The 21537-nt window shown below is 40.4% G+C and overlaps 1 protein-coding gene across 4 annotated transcripts in view; it reads left to right on the forward strand.

Moving 5' to 3' along the window:
• Positions 1 to 21537, forward strand: part of LOC144699655 (myosin phosphatase Rho-interacting protein-like) — a 407667-nt gene that overhangs the window by 36525 nt on the left and 349605 nt on the right. For all 4 annotated transcript variants that reach the window (XM_078570766.1, XM_078570764.1, XM_078570768.1 and 1 more), the window contains exon 3: positions 9313 to 9378. In XM_078570766.1, the coding sequence (XP_078426892.1) occupies positions 9313 to 9378 (66 nt within the window). The remainder of the gene's footprint in view (positions 1 to 9312; positions 9379 to 21537) is intronic.

A 21537-nucleotide genomic window follows, 5' to 3' on the forward strand; every position in this document is an offset into this window, starting at 1 on the left:
GTTACAAGGTATTCAGATGAGATGGACAGGGAGATAAAAAAGGAGGTGGGGTGACAATGTTGATTAAAAAAGGGATAATATGTTGGGGGGATCACCAAATGAGGCTAGATGGCTTGAACTAAGCAAGACAAGGGACAATCACATTGCTGGGAATGCACCATAGATGACTAACTAAGGGAGATGGATCAAATTTGTGGGCAAATTTCTAACAAATGCAAAAACAATAAAACGGTAATAGTATGGGCTTTCAATTACCCTAATATTAACTGGGATACGGTCAGTATAAAAGGTACAAAGGGCACAGAATTCCTAAACTGCACACAGTAAGACCTTTTTAGCCAGTATGTGACATGCTCAACAAGAGAGAGGACAAACCTGGATTTAATTTTGGGGAATGAAGTCAGGCAGGTGGAAGGAGTATCACTTCCACATCACAAACGAGAACACTTTTTAGTCGTAGTAATCATTATTTAGTTGATTTGGCATAGTTATGGATAAGGACAAAGATTAAATAGGAGTAAATGTTCTAAACTGGGTAAGGCCAAATTTATTAGGCTAGGAGTGGTTTGGCAAAAGTGTACTGGGAACAGCTACTCTAAAGTAAGCCTGTGTCAAAGTAATAGGAGGCATTCAATGAATTAAGGGTAAACGCGTTCCCACAAAGCAAAAGTATAGGGCAGCCAAATTGAAAGCTCTTTGGATGACGAGGTGCAAAGGCGGCTAGATAAGGCAAAAAAAGGGAGCTAATGTTAGACACTAAGCTTAATACTGCAGATAGCCTAGAAGAATACAGAAATTGAATTTAAAAATGTAGAATTGATGAAATTAGAAAGAGAAATTAGGAAAGCAAAGAAAGGACATTTAAAAAAAACACCGGCAAGTAAAATCCAGGAAAAATCCAAAGTTTTAGTACAGGAAGAGAAGAGGATAGAGAAAGTTTAGGGCCTATTAAGGACCAAAAAGGCAACCTATGTGTGGAGGCATAGGATGTTGCTAAGGTTTTTAATGAATATTTTCCAGCTGTCCTATCAAAGGGGTGGGTGCGGGGGTGCCAGTGGTGATGTATCTAAGGCAGAAGAGTGTGAAATATTGGATGGGATAAACATTGTAAGAGAGGAAATATTGAAGCATTTGATGTCTTTGAAAGATAGATTGCCAGACGCTGTTGAAATATATGGCAGCTTGTTAAAAGAAGCAAGGGAAGAAATTGCAGAGGCACTGAGCACCATATTTCAATCCTCCCTGGTGATTGAAGGACTCCCCTTGTACTGTCTCCTTTAAAAAGGAAGGAATGGATAGTCCGAGTCATTACAAGCCAGTTAGCTTACCTTTGGCTATGGCCAAATCATTGGAATCCATTCTGAGGGATAGCATAAAACTTCATTTAGAAAGACACAGCTTAACTGAGGAAAGACAGCATAGATTTGTTAAGGGAAGGTCATGTCTAACTAACTTGATTGAATTTTTTTAGGAGGCGACAAGTAGGATTGATGAGGACAGTGTGATGGATGTGATTTACTTGGATTTTAGTGAGGCTTTTGACAACGTCCCACATGACAGGCTGGTCAAAAAAGTAAAAGCAGTTTAGATGCAAGGGGGGGGAGTTGCAATATTGGACCCAAAATTGGCTTAGTGGCAACAAGCAAAAGGTGGTGGTGGATGGTTGTTTTTGCAACTGGAAGGCTGTTCAGTTCCACAAGGCTCAGTACTCAGTCACATGCTTTTTGTACTTAATGATTTAGACTCAAACGTAGGGAGCATGATAAAGAAGTTTGCAGATGATACAAAAATTGGTTGTGTGATTGACAGTGGGTAGAAAAGTTTTAGACTATAGGAATGTAGATGGTCTGGTCAGTTAGGCAGTAAAGTGGAAAATGCAATTCAGCCTGGAGAAGTGTGAATTAATGCATTCTGGACTAAGCGAATACACAGCAAATGGGAGGATACTTAGCAAGTTGAAGGAACCTTGGAGTGTATGTCCACAAATCCTTAAAGGTTGCAGGACAGGTTAAGCAGGCATATGGTTTGTTTTCCTTTATTATCTGAGGCATAGACTGATCTGATAAGTGGCAAGAAGCAGAAGTGCCAAGCAATAGCCATCTTTATCAAGAGAGAGCCTAGACACGTTTGCTTGACATTCAATTGCATTTCTGTTGTTGATTGTCACACATCAATATTTTGGGAATCATCAGTGGGTTGTTAAGCTATTTCAGTGACCATTGAGAGTCACTTGTAAACTAGATTAGGTATCTGACAGGTTCTGGTCCCTGAAGAAACCATTAGGTTTTTATGTCAAAATGGCAACTTCTGTGATTTTTCCAGATCTGTTGATTTCAGCTCTGCTTGCCATGGTGGGCTTTGAACTCTCTACCTCTGGATTGCTAGTCCAGTACTGTAATCACTACATCCCTATACTTAGTTTTGGTGAAACTCTGAAAACTAAATTACTAGTAAAACCTGCACTCAGTGCCACAAAAGACTTTCAAGCATCAGATGTACTTTTTCATAGAATATACAAAATGTTCTCAAATATCCTGCACTGCCCTAGCTGATGACCTATCAATTGTGCGATTATGCTATGATACTAATGATTGTTTGTTTGGGGATAGAACTTGTGATGCAGCTGCATGTTTTAGAACTTGTTTGTTCTCCATTCTTCCCTACCCCACCCGAAGGTAATGAATTATGCGGTGTATGTTTAAAGGAGCTGGCAGTGTTCCAGAAATTCATCCAAGTTACCGTTCTTCGTCCTTTCACCTAGACACTGAATTTCAGCTGGCTATTAAACTGGAGGCAATGCCTGAGCCTGCCCAGAAAACAGGGAGAACACTTCAGACTTTCTCTCCTCACCAACACTTTTTAAAATTACTTGTTCATGGGATGTGGGCATCGCTGGCTGGATGAGCATTTATTACCCAAACCTAATCGCCCTTGAGAAGGTGGTGGTGAGTTGCCTTCCAAAACTACTGCAGTCCATGTGTTGTAGCAACATCTACAATGCTGTTAGGGAGGGAGCTCCAGGATTTTGACCCAGCAACAGGGAAGGAATGGCGATATAGTTCCAAGTCAGGATGGTGTGTGGTGTGGAGGGGAACTTGAAGGTGGTGGTGTTTCCATGCATCTGCTACCTTTGTCCTTTTAGGTGGTTGAGTTCATGGGTTCGGAAGGTGCTATCTAACGAGCCTTAGTGAGTTACTGCAATGCAGCATGTAGATGGTACATTGCCACTGTGGATCAGTGGTGGACGGAGTGAATATTGAAGGTGGTGGATGGGGTGCTAATCAAGTGGGTTGCTTTGTCCTGGATGGTGTCAAGCTGCTTGAGTATTATTGGAGCTGTACTCATCCAGGCAAGTGGAGTGTATTCCTTCTCGCTTGTGATTTGTGCCCTGTAGATGGTAGACAGGCTTTGGGGAGTCGGGAGGTGAGTTACTCACCGCAGAATTCCCACCCTCTGATCTGCTCTTGTAGCCAAAATGTTTTTATAGCTGGTCCACTTCAGTTTCTGGTCAATGGTAAGCCTGAGGATGTTGTTAGTGTGGGATTCAGCGATGGTAATGCCATTAAACGTCATGGGGAGATGATTAGATTTTCTCTTGTTGGAGATGGTCATAGCCTTGCACTTGTATGGCACGAATGTTACTTGTCACTTATCAGCCCAAGCCTGAATATTGCCCAGGTCTTATGGACATGGCTGCTTCAGTATCTGAGGAGTCACGAATGGTGCTGAACATTGTGCAATCATCCGTGAACATGGCCAATTCTGACCTCATGACGGAGGAAAGGCCATTTATAAAGCAGTTGAAAATGGTGGGACCAAGGATAACATCCTAATGAACTCCTGCAGCAATGTCCCAGGGCTGGGATGATTGACCTCCAACAACCACAACCATCTTCCTTTGTACAAGGTATGACTCCAGCCAGTGGAGAGGTTTCTCCTTGATTCCCATTGACTTCAGATTTTCTAGCGCTCCTTGATGCCACGCTCAGTCAGATGCAGCTTTGATGTCAAGGGCAGTCACTTTCACCTCGCCTCTTGAGTTCGGCTCTTTTGTCCACGTTTGGACTAAGACTGTAACGAGATCAAGAGCTGAGTGGCCCTGGTGGAACTCAAACTGAGCGTCAGTGAGCAGGTTATTGCTGTGTAAGTGCCGCTTGATAGCACTGTCTACGGCACCTTCCGTCACTTTGATCGAGTATAGACTGATGGGGCAGTAATTGGCTGGGTTGGATTTGCCCTTTTTGTGGACAGGACATACCTGGGAAATTTTCTATATTTCCGGGTAGATGCCAGTGTTGTAGCTGCACTGGAACAGTTTGGCTAGCTCTGGAGCACAAGGTCTTCAGTACTATTGGTGGAATGTTGTCAAGGCTCATAGCTTTTGCAGTTTACAGTGCCTTCAGCTGTTTCTTGATGTCCAGTGGAGTGAATCGAATTGGCTAAAGACTGGCATCTGTGATGCTGGGGACCTTGGGAGGAGGCTGAGATGGATCATCCACCTGGCACTCCTGGCTGAGGATGGTTGCAAATGCTTCAGCTTTGTCTTTTGCATTGACATGCTGGGCTGTGCATGTGCTTAATTATTCACGACTGGGTGTGGTAGTACTGCAGAGCTTAAATCTGATCCGTTGGTTGTGGGATTGCTTAACTCTCTCTACTGCATGCTGCTTCTGCTACTTACTTTGCTGTCATTGACTCCAGTTGAGAAAAGCATGCTTTGAGTTGATTACGAGTCAAACCTAGAACTTTCTGGCTTCCATGGCTCAGCATTGCAACTTTCGAGATACCGACATGTTTGACCCATGGAGAACCCTTCCACCGCTCTCCAGTTGTATGCCGAACATTGAATGGCTTAGGTTAGGTTATGATAACAATCTTCCATCACTGATTTAAGAAAGTAAAACTTAAAAAAAAAATTGATATAAATGGAGCACTTTACTCTGTTTTGTTAGCTTAATTAATATGCTTTAAGGTAAGTGGAGCATTTGACTATTTTGCTGGTTGAATCTCAAGTAACATTTATTTATAGAGACATGGTAAAAGGAGAGTTTCATTGTCTTTAAAACTTTTTTTCTTGTAGTAGGACTTTATATATCTCATTCTCAAACAGGTTTTCTCAGCCTTTGGGTCTATGTCATGGATGAAGATCTTTCTGGCACACTGATCTCTAATGAGATGCTTTAGTAATACTGCATGACGTCAGCTTCCGAACCCTTACTGTAATGAGGAATAAATTAATAATATTTGCTGTGGGCAGCTCTGATCTTCACTGACATTCAGGAATGACATATACTTCAAAAAATTGTTTATTTTGAACACAAACAAATGTTTACCCACAGTTGTCTCTTCAGTTTAAAGTTCAGTGTGCAGTTTACAGTTTGTACTTCAGTAATTTTGGTTTAATTGCTATAATCTAGTTCTCCCAATGACATCTTTGGTAATTGCGTGGCCAGTGCACAATTGAGCAATATATGGAAAAAAGTATATATTTTTTCCTCGACTTCTTGACGTATGTTTCGTTATGATCAGGCTAAGATTGGGAATTTTGTGTGAGGATTTGCAGGAATAGAGTGGCATTCTCTAATTGTTTGACTCACCATGATAGTTGCATAAACTACTCGCTCATATTTTGATATTTTCAAACAGTACTTTTCCTGCCCCTCTGATTGACTTCAGTATATCAATGAATGCTCGAGATAGTGTAAAGGAATAGGCAGGCCTATGAATGTGGTTAGACCTGTTTTATCAATGTAGGGCAAATATAACTGGACCAGAATGTGAATTCTAGTGCAAGTGGCTGCACTCTTTTTTGGGCACTACAAGTCAGTGCAGAAAATCTAGCCTAATATTTTACTTATGCTGCCTCCTGATGACTAAGCTTTCAGAATTGTTCCAGTTCTATTAGACATGGGATGTTTGGTTATGCCGATTATTACTAAAACTTTAAGATTTTGGTACATATATTGATTACTTTGTGTGAACACTGATAAAACATAATTGCAAGATGCATTGTTGAGTGTGCAGTCTAAAAAACAGTAGACTTGTCTAGCGTTTTGTGAGCTCAGGATTTCCCAAAACCCTTCACAATCATTTACTACATTTCAAAAATGTTGGGTAACATGAACCAATTTGTACACAAAACAATCCCACAAATGCAAAATTTATTTGTGATGTTAGCCGAAGAATAAACGTTGCCCAGGACACCAGGAGAGGTCCCCTGTTCTTTGAAATTGTCATCACATCTTTTGCAACCACCTGAGAGGGTTTAATGTCTCACCTGAAAGACACCACCTCACTCCCTCACTGAAGTGTCTGATTATGTGCTCAGATCTGTAGAATGGGGTTTGAAGCCAGAACCTACTTACTCTAAGGCACTGAGCCAAGAATGACATCTTGGTTTCCTCTTGTTCATTGGAACTATTCAGCCCTCAAGTCTGTTGTGTCATTCAGTGAGATCGTGGTTGATCTATATTCTAACTCCATCCACTCACTCTCTGGCCCCATATCACTTTAAATTTGTGCTAGAAGTGTGTGTTGATTTCTGGTTTAAAATGATCTGATTGTTTAGGTTAAACTGTAAACTTCTACCACCCTTTGCATGCAGTATTGTTTCCTAGCTTCTCTCCAATATGGAATTTGTGTTCCTTTGTGGTCGACTTTGCCACCACCATAGAAAAAAATTATATCTATCTTGTAGATTTCTTTTAAAATTCTAGAAACCTCAATCAAATCACCCCCTTGCCTTAAATCATAGTAGTTCCAGTATCCGCTATGCAGTATTAGAGCTGTTCGCTGTGCGCTATTTCTCTTTGACCCATCTAATTTACATTGCTTGCATTCTAACTAGGGTGATAGTTTCATAAATTTATATGTAGATGTCCAAAACACTAGCAGAATAGTGGAAATACTGAAATGTTCTTTGCGGAAAATCTGCAATTAGCCCATTGTGAATCTCAGTAATATTCTTCTTCATGGATTATATCTATTTTGGTTATGTTGAACTTTGAAATACCAATCATAAACTACCAATGTCAGAAATTTCCAGATGAAAAGGTAGAGAGACAATTTGGAGAAAGGCAATGAAGATGTTTTTTGAGTTTTAGATTATTCAAGAGAAGCTCAATTTATTCTTCAGCCAAATGAAGAAATGCCCCATTTAAGTTTTTTAAAATGATGAAGAGCAGTATGTTGTAGAATACTAGGATCAAGGGTCGACACCATAATAAGCTGAAGAAACCATGAGCTAAACTCGGTGTAACTTTATAATTAGATTGATTTTTGACTTCTAAAATAGACTACTAAACCTACTTTGATGCCAACTCAGTAGAAGCTTTCAGGAAGATTTGGTTCAATTCCAGATTATTATCCCCATGGAGACCGATAAGAAATTCAAACCTCCAATGAATGGGTAAAAGGATCATGTGAAAGATTTCAAGTTAACACTTTTACTGTAACAAACAAACTAAAATCAGCATTGACTAAACACTTTTTCAATAGGCAACTTATACTCTAAACTACAAGAATGATCCTCCATTATCATTTAAAATGACCAAAAATCTCCTGCTCTGGTTATACTCTGTCCCTTAGGTAGACAATTTATTCTCCTGGAACCAGTCCTAATTGATTCTGAGCTCGCAAGAGTTTCCTTTCCCAGATGGGTAACTCCTAATTCGAGAACTAACTTTGACAGTCAAGAATGAATTGCAGATTTTTCCCTCTATCCACAGGTAGGTGAATTTTCCAGCCATGTTTAAATCCTCATGAACTTGGTCTCATTAATCCGAATGTGAGCTCCCATTTGCGTTCTGCATGGTGAACCACAGATACGCTACCTCTTTCTTTCTCTATCTAGCTCTGTGGCCCTGGCGCTCGCCCTGGTGCTCAAGTGCATCTCCATGGCACATCAATCACATGAACTTTGTATCCAGGTAGAATTTCTTATAGCTACCCTCTAGACACCCAACTTCATTCTCTCTTGGAATTAAATAGAGACTTAAATAGAGAATTTAAAACATAACCATTTACAAAACCTGACATTCTTAACACCTCCCTGGACTTGGGGATGAAAAGTCTATCCACTGTCAGCGTAGCTGCTCAGGTCATTGTTTACAATTGAGAATATCTTGCACCTTCTGTGTAAAACAACCAGGCTCCCCCTTTAATCTTTAACAACTAAGCCACCCATGCTTGTCAGTGGAATGCAGAGCAGGTCACATGACCTCCTTCATTTCTTTATCTTGCCTTAAATTGGAGACGGCCCCAAAACATGACAGTCATATTAACTTTGCATTTATAGCAAGATTTAGTAGAATTAAGAAGGGACAAGAATTCTGGTGGGGCAAGAAAAGAAAATTGGCTACTTTGGGCAGGACCTCAATAGTGGAATGAGCGAGATGGTCTTTCAATTCTTTATGGGAATTAAATAGTTGGTATGGGGAAAAAGGGAAGGTATCAGGATTGGGCATGACAATGGAATTAGACTAGGTGGTACATTGAGAAAAGCATTGGTGCAGTCAGAATGAGTCAAATTACAGCACAACGATAGGTAAAGTTCTGTAATTTGCAGGGAATGAAGTGGAGGTAAAAATTTCTATCATTTTTATAATGCTGGAATTCATTCGTTATATGCAAAAAAATGTAGATTTTAACCAGAGCTATGATCAGGAGAGTTTGATATGCAAAAGTTAGGAGTGTATTCAATTAGAATTGATTACATTTGTACCAGCTAGGTGTGAGGGAAGATTTAATTTCTTAATAATAGAATCTGATTTTAAATGAGAACTTTTATTTAAAAAATTTGAGGAGCTACTTGTGTTACTGTATAATTATAGTGCTGTACAAGTAGAAGTGGTATTTCTCATTTGTTATTTCTCCCCACATTTTTTTGAAAAAATACTTTATAAGGCAATAGTTGTGAATGTATTTCAAGTGACTATTTCAGTTAATGGTTAACAAAAGTTCACCAATAAAAGCTCACTACTTTGCCTTGGCTGACTTTCTTTTCCCATGAGTGAGATCTCCTACTTCTAGAATGTATTTGTTACCTTGTCATGGGTCTTCTACAGCAGTTGAGGGGCTTGGTCATCTGCAAGGCAACTGATATTAAAATGTATGCCGGTGCAGCCCAGAATGACGTTCTCCTGTGGCAAAGATGATATCTGCATATTTAACATGACTCAAACTGAATTAATAACTTTCTTGTGTGTATATTTTTAAGTATACAAAATAGTTTCCAACAGAAAATATGTTGAACCAAATTACTGCAGGTGTTCAGTTTATAATTCTTCTCTGCTCCTCTGTCCCAATCTCTAGAAATGGCAGCGCAGATTCTTTGTGTTATATGAACATGGCTGTCTACGTTATGCCTTGGATGAATCGGTAAGTAATGTTTCTTCTTAACTGATTTGGCATCATGGATCTCTTTGCTTTTAAAGACAAAGAATATTGCTATCAATCAGTCTGTAAATAAAAAAGATTCTGACCTGTTTCAATGCTACTTTTGAAATGGCAATTCTTTTCCATTTAAATTCACACATTGTTTTACTGATCAAATTAACATGATTGTTAAAATTATGATTTGTTCTGTACTTAGGAGTAGGTTTTCTACTGAATTGTTAAACTAATTCCAAGCATTAGAAAGAGACAATGCTTCTTGTTTGCAATTTTGCATCAAGGAAATTTCCACGTGCTAGCAATGAGAGATAATTAGCTGCTGATTTATTTGTCATTTTAATATTTAACTTATGTTGAGGAATTGAGAATGTGCTCAATTGATGCGTGAACATTATCTGCCTCTTAATCATGTACCAGTTACGGAAAATCATTTTTGGAAACTACTCATGCTTTTATGTCAAAATTTGATATTCCCATATGTAATCTGTAACCTGAAGACATTTTTCATTGCCCTAAGTTATCATCACTTGGGTTTGAAAGGATGACTGAATTAAATGGAGAATGAAGAGAGGTGATGTAAACTAGATTGTACAACAATAAATGTATAAATGTAGGAACAGAGAGATTTGGTTCACATACACAAATCTTTGAAGGTGGCAGAGCAAGTGAATAAAACTTTTTAAGAAGCAGGCAAGATCCAGGGCTCCATGAATAGAAACATAAGAATACAAAAGCAGTGAATTTGTGCTGAATCTTTACAAATCACTGGTTTAGGCCTCAGCAGGGCTATTGTACCCTATTATGGCAACTACAATTCAGGAAGATGCCAAAGCCTGGGAGAGGGTACAGAGGAGATTTACTGGAATGATACCAAGGATAGGGAATTTCAGTTATTTGCATGGAATTGAGAAGCTGGGATTGTTCTCCTTGGAGCAGAGAAGGTCTAGGGAAGATATAATAGAGGTGTTCAAAATTATGAAGGAGTTCTGATGGTCTTAAAAAAAAAAGCGAAACAGTTTCTAGTGTCAGGAGGTAATGAGGAAACACAGATTTAAGATAATTGGCAAAAAGAACCTGAAGGGAGATGAGAAGTTATTTATGCAGGTTGTTGCAATGATCTGAAGTGCATGGTCTGAAAGGATATTGGAAGCTGATTCATTAATAACTTTCGAAAGCTGATTGTGTATATATTTGAAAAGGAAGAATTGCAGGATAAAAGAGAGAGCAGGGAGAGGAACTAATTGGATAGCTTTTTCAAAGAGCCAGCAGTGTAACGATGGGCAAAATGGGTCCCTTTTGTGCTGTCTGGCTATGTTGCTGTGCATGTGTGTGATTAGAATAAAATGAAATGACTGATAAGAACAATGGATCAGTAGAGATGAAGCTGTCATGTTGATTTTGCACAATATTAGAAATATTACAACCCACTTTGTTACTGGAATTAGCCATCACTGTACTGATGTTGCTTAATATTACTGTATTTATAGAGTTGATAGAAAAACCCACTGAATGATGAATTTAGGCAGAAAGAGCCAAGTATAAATGTCCAATTGTTTGAAGTAGAATTGAGAAATAAAACCAGATAAAATAAGCAGGAAATGGAGTTCAGCATACAAGTGTGGGTATGTAAGAAGTATTTAATGTTCTTGAACAGGCATTATTTTCTGAAACCGAGGAACTGAGTTTTGGTAGAATTTATTTCCAGTTGAGAAACCGAGGTGGAGGACAAAGGTAGTAATGATTAAAAAGAGATTGGGGGAAAAAATAAGAATATTAAATACTTCTTACATACCCACACTTGTCTAGTAGTTGTTGGTTAAAATTGCTTCTTAATACCCTGTAGACTAAAAGGAGTGAAACGCTGAGGGAACAGTTTTTACGTTTTTGGGGAAAAAATATCAAGAATATGAGGTAATGAGATGAGTATTGTTTTCAGTGTATTAAAATACAGGGAGGAGCACGGGGCAGTGTTTTTGGTGGCAGCTTGCTATTCCTGATGTAAATTTACAGCTGCCTGAGTGACTTGATGATGTGGGGGAAAAAGGGAAGACAACATTTGGGTATGGAACTGACCACTGATGTATGTATTGTTGCCTTAAACCCTGGTAGATTCAGTTAAGCAAGGTGATTCAACTTTGTTTTATTGCACTCAGTTTTAAACTTTATCATCTTTTATAAGTAGGTGGTCGTTGAGTCCCTGTATTAGAAATGCTCTGGCTGTTATGTCATGCAATTTTAAACCCCTGAATAGCTAACATAAATTTGTATTTAATGTTCATCTTTTATATGATATTGAAACATTAGCTCAATTATCATCATCTGAAGGTTTGTAAGAATATTTAACCTTTCTGTGGGGTTCACTTTAATCTGGATCCCTGCTTCTATCTGAGCAAATTTTTTTGTGATCAAAAGGCATGCATGCTTGGTAGGCTTTTTCAAATTGACCAACCTCTGAAGTGGTTGGAAATTGGTAGCAGTGTCAACCAGGCTTCTGTTCTGTAACTGCTCCTCTTAACTGTGTACATCAATGATTTGAATAAGGGACTAAAGGAAGTAGTGTCCAGCTTGTGGATAGTACTACAATAGGAGGTATAATAAATAATTGAGAACTAAACACAGCTGTGAGGGCAAATTGTTAAGATGGTGGAATGTAAAAATGTGGCAGGTGGAATTCAATGTCTGTATGTTAAGCGGTATATTTTAGTTAAGAATTTGTCATTTTATTAAAAATACTACCTCAATTAGATAAGACTTTTTTTAATAAAAAAAAAAATTAGGTTTTGAGACGAGGTGCAGAATATAAAAGTTGAGCTGTAATGATGAATCTATATCAAGCATTAGTACGATCATGGTTGCAGTACTTTGTGCAGTTTTGTGTTCCAAAAGATGGCAAAGGAAGTAAATGAAAAATTAAGGTTGTATTTGTTAGAGGAGGGGAGATTACAGGGTGTTCCGATAGATGTGTTTAAAGGGGAGGGGCAGAATGGATAAAAGAAAAAAATTATAATGACTGTGAGGCCTAGAACAAGGGGACGTAAATTGAATTGTATGATGATTTAGGACAGAGAGCAGGAAAATCCTTTCTTTACTGGGTGTTGTGAACTGTGGAATGTTATACACTAGAGTTTTAATTGAAGCAGAAAGCATCTCAACCTTCAAGATGGGTGGTAAAGGAAAGGAGAATAAAAGAACTATGGAAAGAGAAATAGTACATGTGATTAAGACTACTGCTTCTGTGAAAGATAACACCAGTATGGACTAGATGGGTTAAACAGCCTATTTCCATGTTGTATTTTCTATGTAAGAGCCTCCACTGACATAACTTGTACCTATATAGCAACTCCAGTGTAGGAAAGGATCCCAAGTTGCTTCAGCGGTGTCATCAGGACAGATGATCAGAAGCTTTAAGGGGACTGAGTTACAGGGATTCATGGAGGGATATCTAGAGTATGAGGTTTATGTGGCTGGCTAAGGTGGGATGAATTGGGAGATGTGTAAAAGTCCACGGTCAAGAGGAACAGGGAATTCAGAGGTTGGAGGGCTGTAGAGCTGGAGGAGGTTACATGAAATGAGTTACAATTATATTAAGGAATTTCGGCACATTGAGACCGTGCCAGCTCTCTGTAGAACAATCCACTCAATCCCATTCCCCACTTTATTCCTGTAGACCTGCAAGTTATTTCCCTCAAGTGCCCATCTAATTTCCTCCTTAAAATCATTGATCGTCTTCACTTCCATTACCTTTGTATGTAGCAAGTTCCACATCATTACCACTTGCTGTCTTTTTTAAAAAAAAAGTTCTTCCTCAATATCCCACCCCACCAACTACCACCCATATCTTTTGCCCAGAACCTTAAAACTGTGTCCCCTTGTCCTTGTGCCATCAGCAAATGAGAGCAGCTCTTCTTTGTCTACCTTGCCTAAACTTGTACACTTCCATCAAATCTTCCCTCAACCTCTTTTGCTCCAAGGAGAACATCGGTGAGAATTTAAAATTTCAGGCATTGGGTGACATGTAAAGTTGGTGCGAACAGAGCTGAAAGGGAGCGGCACTTCGTGTGGGATAGAAATTGGCAGTTTGATTCAGCTGCAGGTTAGAGTAAATGATGTGAAACCACTGAGGTGAATCTTGTGTAGGGTTTAATTCTTTTTCATAAGCCTCAAAAGGTATGAAATTACTGAGACTGAAGCACTTCAGAGTATTATTTGAAAGCATTATCTAAATCATGTCATTAAGACATGCGAACTAAAGATGCCACACAATCTTGTTCCGGGATGTGCAACTCAAAACCCAAGTGATAGTTCCTCTGTTTCAGGAGAGATAAGAGGGTCGATTCTTTGTTGACAACTTCTTTGCCTCTTGTGGCCTTCTACAAAAATCATTGGAAACCTGTTATTTTTCCCAAGTTTGTTACTGGACAGAACACCTAGTGTTTCTCCTAGTTTCCAAGGTCCATCAGACAGCTGACTTTTCTTAATCTTGTTTATCCCTGATTGTTAGTAGCTAATATCCTTCAAAAGTATAGTGTCTGTGGAGCAGTTTGGAGTAATAATAAAACCTATGATCCATGATGGCCAAGTTAGCGATTATTCAGAATGCTTTACGTTCGAGTGGCGTTTTGATAAGATTGGATGCATTTCTTGGTAGGTTATTGATCCCGATTGATCTAACTGTAAATTTGTCTCTCTTTGTATTGACTGCACAAGTTATCCATCATTTGGCCATGTATTCATGTGTTCAAGGTGTCCAGGGTTTCAAGTCTATTTCTTTATTCATCTCACTTTTCCAAGGCAGGCATTGCCCTGATATTTTCAGCCCTATAAGCTTTACTTTAATCTTGCTTAAGAGCAGGCACCAGAAGGTCCAAAGTCCTTCAATTAGAATAGTTGAGTTAGGAGGTAGTAAAAGCCATAGATAGACTGACGTAAGGGCTGAAATAACAATGTTATAGAAATGAAAGCAGGCAGCCTTAGGTTCTAGGGGCTGTGGCAGGGAGGAGACCTTCGAGAGAATCAACCAGGGAATTGAAGGAGGGATGGGCTTGGTTTTGGAGGTGACGATGTTGAAAGGCCTGGGAGTGAGAAGATAGTAGAAATAGACAGTAGATTACAAGATGATTAGATAGGGTCAGAGGGTGGGTTTTTGAGCTGGTGGTTATTCACCTGATGTGAAAGAGAGGAAGACTGAGAAGAACCACTTATAATTTTGGGAAAGGATGTTGAAAGTTTGGTAGCTTAGTGGAAATGAGGTCAAAGAAACAGGAATTTGGTCTCATGGATGAGAGGGACTTGGAGAGATGAAAGGAAAGCTAGAAAGATGTGGGCTCAGGGCGAAGAATGGGAAAGGCTGGGGTAAGGTTTGACTTGGTGATCACACCTGTATATCCACACAATAAAATCAATGCAGAATTCAACTACATAACACCATTGAAAGAAGATAAAAATTGAATAAGCGGGAAGGACTATTTGAGTTGACGCTAAATTTGATGGCATTGCAAATTAAAGATTGAAAAAAACTCACCTTCAAAGATGCTGTAACCCTCTCCATGTGCTGAATAGCTTAATCCTCCATTTAAAGCTCTGGACAATTGTTCTAATCTGTGGTTTGAATATAAGCCTGCCAGAAGTGTCTAATGTATAAACAAACCTATGGATTCCCTTTCTTTCTTGTGCTTTGGATGTATTGCAACCAAAAGGCTTTGGAATTTTGTGTATAATTTTAAACTAATAATAAGATCTTAAGAAATAGGAGCAGGAGTAGGCCATTTGGCCCATCAAACCTACTCTACCATTCAATAGGATCATGGCTGATGTAATTGTGGCCTTAACTCTACTTTCCTGCCTGCCCCCCACCCCCGAATCCTTGACTCTCTTGTAGATCAAAATTTGTCTAAATGAGCCTTGAATATAGCCTCTGCTACTCTCTGGTTTAGAGAATTCCACAGACTAACCTTTGAGAGAAGAAATTCCTCCTCATCTCTGCCTTACATGGGGGACCCCTTATTTCTAAACTGTGCCCCCAGTTCTAGATTCACCCATGAGGAGAAACATCTTCTCAGCATCTACCTTGTCAAGCCTCATCAGAATCTTATTGGTTTAAATAAGATCACCCCTCATTCTTCTAAACTCCGAGTATAGGCTCAACCTGCTCAAGCTTTCCTCATAAGACTACCCCTTCATCCCAGGAATCAGCCTCGTGAACCTTCTTTGATCAGCGTCCAATGCAAGTATATCCCTCCTTAAGGAGTTGTGCACTGATTGGAGTCATACCCAGCACAAAGGAAGATGGTTGTGGTTGTTGGAGGTCAATCATCTCTGTCCCAGAGCATCACTGCAGGAGTTCCTCCAGGTAGTGTCCTAGGCCCAATCATGTTCAGCTGCTTCATCAATGACCTTCCTTATATCATAAGCTAACATCCCCACTTCTGACCTTATGATTATACAGTGTTCAGCACCATTTGTGACTACTCAGACACTGAAGCAGTCCGTACCCATATGCAGCAAGGCCTGGACAACATTCAGGCTTGGGCTGATACGTGGTGCGAATGTTACTTGCCACATTGGCACACAATGACCATCTCCAACAAGAGAAAATCCAACCATCACTCCTTGACATTCAATTATGGCATTACCATCTCTGAATCCCCACCATCAACATCTGGGTGGGGGGCGGGGTTACCATTGATCATAAACTGAAGTGGACTAGACACATGAATACTGTGCGACAAGAGCAGGTCAGAGGCTTGGAATTCTGTGGCGTGTAACTCACCCCCTGACTCCCCAAAGCCTGTCCACCATCTACAAGGCGCAAGTCAGGAGTGTGATGGAATACTCCTGCTTGCCTAGATGAGTGCAGCTTCAACAACACTTGAAGCTCGACTCCATTCAGTCTGCTTGATTGGTACCCTATCACTACCTTCAATGTCCACTCCCTTCACCACTGATGCACGGTGGTAGGCAGTATTGTGTACCATTTACAAGATGCACTGTGGCAACTCGCCAAGGCCTTTTCGACAGCACCTTCCAAACCTGTGACCTCTAACACTAGAAGGACAAGGGCAGAAGGTGTATGGGAACACCGGCACCTGCAAGTTCCTCTCCTAGCCATGTATCATCCTGACTTGGAACGATATAGCTGTTCCTTCGCTGCTGGGTCAAAATCCTGGAACTCCCTCCCTAACAGCACTGTGGGTGTACCAACACCACATGGACTGAAGTGGTTCATGGTGGCTCACCACCACCTTTTCAAGGGCAATTAGGGGTGGGCAATAAAAATATTGGCCTAGCCAGCAATGCCCACATTCTGTGAAAGAATAAAAAGGAAGGTGACCAAAACTGCATGCAGTACTCCAGGTGTGGTCTCACCAATGCCCTGTACATATGTATCAGACTTCCCAGCTTTTATACTCCATCCCCCTTGCAACAAAGGCCAACATTATTTTTGCTGCCATGTTTACTTGCTGTACCTGCATGTGATTCATGTACATGGACACCCAGATTCCTCTGTGCTACAGATTGTGAATAGTTGAGGCCCCAGCACTAATCCTTGCAGTATTCTACTAGTTATGGTTGTTACAGTTTTCCAACCTGAAAATGATCCAGTTATCCTGACCCTGTTCATTAGCCAATCCTCTATCCATGATGCTATATCATCCCCAACATCATGAGCTCTTATCTTGTGCAGTAACCTTTTATGTGGCATCTTATCGAATGCCTTTTGGAAATCCCAATACACTACATCTACCTGTGCCTCTTTATCCTGCGAGTTTGCTTTTATATAATCAGGCAGAGTTGACATGTTTTTGTATTTTCTAAATGCTCTGCTACAACCATCTTAAAAATGGATTCCAACATTTTCCCAATGACACATGTTAGACTGGCCTATACTTTCCTGCTTTCTGTCTCCCTCCTTGAATAGTGATGTTAGTTTTGAGGTGTTCCAATCTACAGGGATCTTTCTGGAATCTGGGGAATTTTGGAAGAATGCAACCAATGAAACCACTATTTGGAGCCACTTCTTTTAAGACCCTAAGATGGAGGCCATCCAGGGGACTTGACAGGCTTTAATTGCATTAGTTTTCCTTATACTTTTTCTCTAGTGATCATGATTATTTAAAGTTCTTCCTTTCCTGTTACCCCTGCTTTTGTACTATTCTTGAGATGCTTTTTGTGTCTTCTATAGTGAAGACAGATGCAAAATATTTGTTCAAAGCCCTTTTCCTTGTTTCCCATTTTGAATTCCCCAGTCTCGCCCTCTAAGGGACCAACGGTCACTTTAGCTACTCTTTTCCTTTTTATATGCATGTAGAAACTTAAATGTCTATGCTTTTACTTTGACCTTCCAATATTTGCCATGGCATTTGTGTCGAAACATTTAAAGTTAGCCAAGTATTTACTGCACGTCAAGTCAAGTTTGAGTATTTTATTGCAGTTTTAACATTCGCAAAGTATTCAGATTGTTGTGATGCCTGAATAAACCAGCTTGATGTAGCAAAACTTAACTGGCCCTGCAATAGCTTTAACAGGTTTCAAACTTGCACCTGCTGCTTTTGATCTGTTCACACCGTACCCCTCTCTAGCTTTGCAGTTCATTTTATTTTTAAACATCAATTAATGATCCCCAATAGTGAATGTCAGTAGGCTGTTCAGCACTGCAGGCAATCAACAAATGCCAACATGGCAGTATTTCCAAGCTTCTTAACGTGGTTTTGCTAAAGCCAATTGTGATGCCCATGCCACCATTCCGACTTTGTGCGGTTGATTTTTTGTTTGTCATTTGGCTGTTTCCGTTAGTATAGGTGGATACTGCGTTTAGGTATTTGCTTTGTCAGTTTTTGGATCATTGGGAGTGTAGTAGAAGTAGTTTTCCTACTGTTAAGCAAGTAAATGTTTTTCCTCTGATTGTACCTTTATTAAAAGACTGTCAGGCGTAGTGTTTATATATTCTTTTCATCTGCTCCGGGAACGTGGAGAGGAAACTGGTGCAGGAAAATCTGGCCATTGTGTCTATAAGAATATAAACTTTGTATGTTTTTAGCTTTTCAGTCCAAAGCCAGCAGCTGTGAAATGGAAGTTTAGTATTGTGTAATTGTTAACATTTAATGTAACATTCCGTTGATCACCCAGTTCTTAATTGTTAAAAAAATCTATTCACAGGATATGGGCGTCGCTGACAATTGTCCATCCCTAGTGCCTTTGTTAAAGTGGTGGTGAACCTCTTTTTTGAACAGTTGCATTCTGTGTGGTGGAGGTACTCCCACAGGGCTGTGGGGAGAGAATTCCAGGATTTTGACTTAGGGGTTGATGTTTTCAAGTGTGTGACTTGGAGAGGAATTTGGATATAATGGTGTTCCTATGCACCTGATATCCTGGTCCTTCTAGGTGATAGAGGTTGTGGTTTTGGGGGTGCTGCCGAGGAAGCTGTGGAATATTGTTGCTGTACAAATTGCAGCCATTATTGAAAACTAATTCAAACAGGACTCCTAGCCCCACAATCGGTGTTGAGTTTCAATCGAAGGTAGTTAATGTAGGGGGCAAAATGGTTAAACTACAGATCTGGGACACGGTGGGACAGGAACAGGTGAGCCACATAGGTATTCTCTGTATTTCTGTCTGTGGCTGCCATAGTAAAGAATTGTATCACTTGTAAATTAAGTAGGGCGGCTCAACATAAAAATCCAGCCTCTCCCCTTTCGTTATGCTTTTATCTGACTGCCAATCCTGTCGAGAAGTGCCGCCCACAACAGGGCGCTGAATCATCCCGGGCTGATCGCTGTTTCCAACGATGCTTCAGCTCTCTTGACCTGTGGCACTAAGTATCTCCCCCAAGCATATGAAATCATGCTCAGAAGCCAGCTATTTGGCCTATCAGTTCTGTGCAGGTGTTTTTTTGTAAGAGTCACCTCAACTAATCCCGTTCGCTCTTTTTAATGGAGTATAAAAATAGGGAAGTCTTGCTAAAATTATACAAGGCACTAGCTAGACAACACCTACCTAGAGTACTGTGAACAGTTTTGGTCCCCTTATCTAAGGGCATTGGAGATAGTCCATAGAAGGTTCACTAGGTTGATCCTGGATATGAAGGGACTTTCTTACAAGGAGAGGTTGAGTAGGTTGGGCCTGTACTCATTGGAGTTTAGAAGAATGAGAGGTGACCTTATTGAAACATATAAGATTCTTAGGGGGCTTGACAGGATAGATGCTGTTTTCCCTTGTGGGAGAGTCTCGGACCAGAGGGCATAATCTCAGAGTAAGGGAACGCCCATTTAAGTCAGAGATGAGGAGGAATTTCTTCTCGGAGGGCAGTGAATCTGAAATTCTTTACCGCAGAGGGCTGTAGAGGCTGGGTCGTTAAGTGTATTCAAGGCTGAGATAGACAGATTTTTAAACAGTAAGAGAATCGAGGGTTCTGGGGAAAAGGCAGGAAAATGGAGTTAAGGATAATCAGATCAGCCGTGATCTCATTGAATGGTGGAGCAGGCTCGATGGACTGAATGGCCTACTTCTGCTCCTACGTCTTATGGTCTTATACTGTAACCAGTGGTGGATGGAGTGAATGCTTGATGTGGTGGATGGGGTGCCATTCAAGTGGGCTGCTTTGTCCTGCATGATGTCAAGTTGCTCAAGGGTTATTGGAAATTCACTCATTTGGGCCAGTGGAGAGTATTCCATTAGAGTGCTGATTTGATCATTGTAGGGTTTGGAAAGGCTAGCATGAGTCACTTAGCACAGAACGCTGACCAGCTCCTGTAGGTACAGTATTTATTTGGGTTTCTGATCACTGATGCTCAGCATCAAAATTCTGAGTGGCCATTCCATGATACCATTAGACTCTCTTGTTAGAGAAAGTCATTGTCTGAGGATTGGGAGAGTTTTAGAAACCAGCAAAGCAGATCAAAAAGTTGATAAAGGAGGAGAAAATAGAATGAGGATAAACCAGCCAAAATTGGTGTAACCAATTTTTTTAATGCCTCAGATTTTGTGTGACCCCAGATTGAGGGGTTATGAGAGTTCTTGGGGCAGTGGGGGTGGGGATTCAGTTGTTGAGTGGGGCGGATTGGGGGTGAGAGTTGGTGAAAAGGGAGAGTATTTTTAAAAATTACCTACTGATTTGCAGGCTTTTTTCACAGCAGCGTTTGAGAACAGAGGGCAGTCCATTAGGCCATGTCCACCAAAGCAAAGTAAGAATTTCAAGGAGCCTTGCAACTGTCAGAAATCAGTCCGAGCTCCACAACAGCCATTGCTGCCTTAAAGTTTGTGATCCAGAAAATGTCATCTTGTTGGCCCACTTGGGATTGCGACCAAGAGTTTGGGAAGCCCTGCCCTAGAGTTCTACAAAAGGTACCTGCAGAGGTAGTGGGTGCACTAATTATGATCTTCCAAAATTTCCTAGATTCTAGAATGGGCCCAGCACATTGGAAGTTAGCAAATGTAACACTGCCATCCAAGAAAGGAGGGGAAAGAAAGCAAAACTACAGGCTAGTTAGTCTGACACCAATTGTTGGGAAAATGCTGGAACCTATTATTAAGGAAATGTTATTAATGCTTTTGTGAAGCACCATTTTATTCTGTTAAAGATACTATATAAAAATAAGTTTTATTGACTGGCATGGCTGAGCAATATTCCATTTTGTTGTATAGATGCCAGTGTAGCTGTGCTGGAACAGTTTGGCTAGAGGCATGGCTAGTTCTGGGGCACAAATCTTAAGCTTGACAGCTGGCATGTTGTCAGGGTCAATAGCCTTAGTTGTAGCCTGCTCTGTGTTTCTTCCAAGTATTGTTCAACATGGAAAAGTACCGCTTCATCTGCTGAGGAAAGGTGACAGTTGTAAAAGAGCAGGAGGTTTTCTTGCCCATGTTTGATCATGGGGTTTGGAGTTGATTTTGAGAATTCCCAAGGTTATTACCTTTTAATTGTGTACCACTGTGTTGCCATTTCTGCTGATTCTGCCCTGCTGGTGGGACAGAACTTATCCTGGGACGGTGATGTTGGAGTTTAGGGGTTTGTCGAAAGGTATGATTCTGTGACTGTCAGGCTGTTGCTTGATTAGCCTGTGGTACAGTCCTGCCAATTTTGGCACAGGTCCCCTGTTTAGTGAGGAGGCCTTTGCAGGGTTGGGTGTGCCTTTGTTGTGTTGTATTTAA

The sequence above is a fragment of the Cetorhinus maximus genome, chromosome 24, assembly GCF_964194155.1.
Source record: "Cetorhinus maximus chromosome 24, sCetMax3.hap1.1, whole genome shotgun sequence".
Lineage (NCBI taxonomy): Eukaryota > Metazoa > Chordata > Chondrichthyes > Lamniformes > Cetorhinidae > Cetorhinus > Cetorhinus maximus.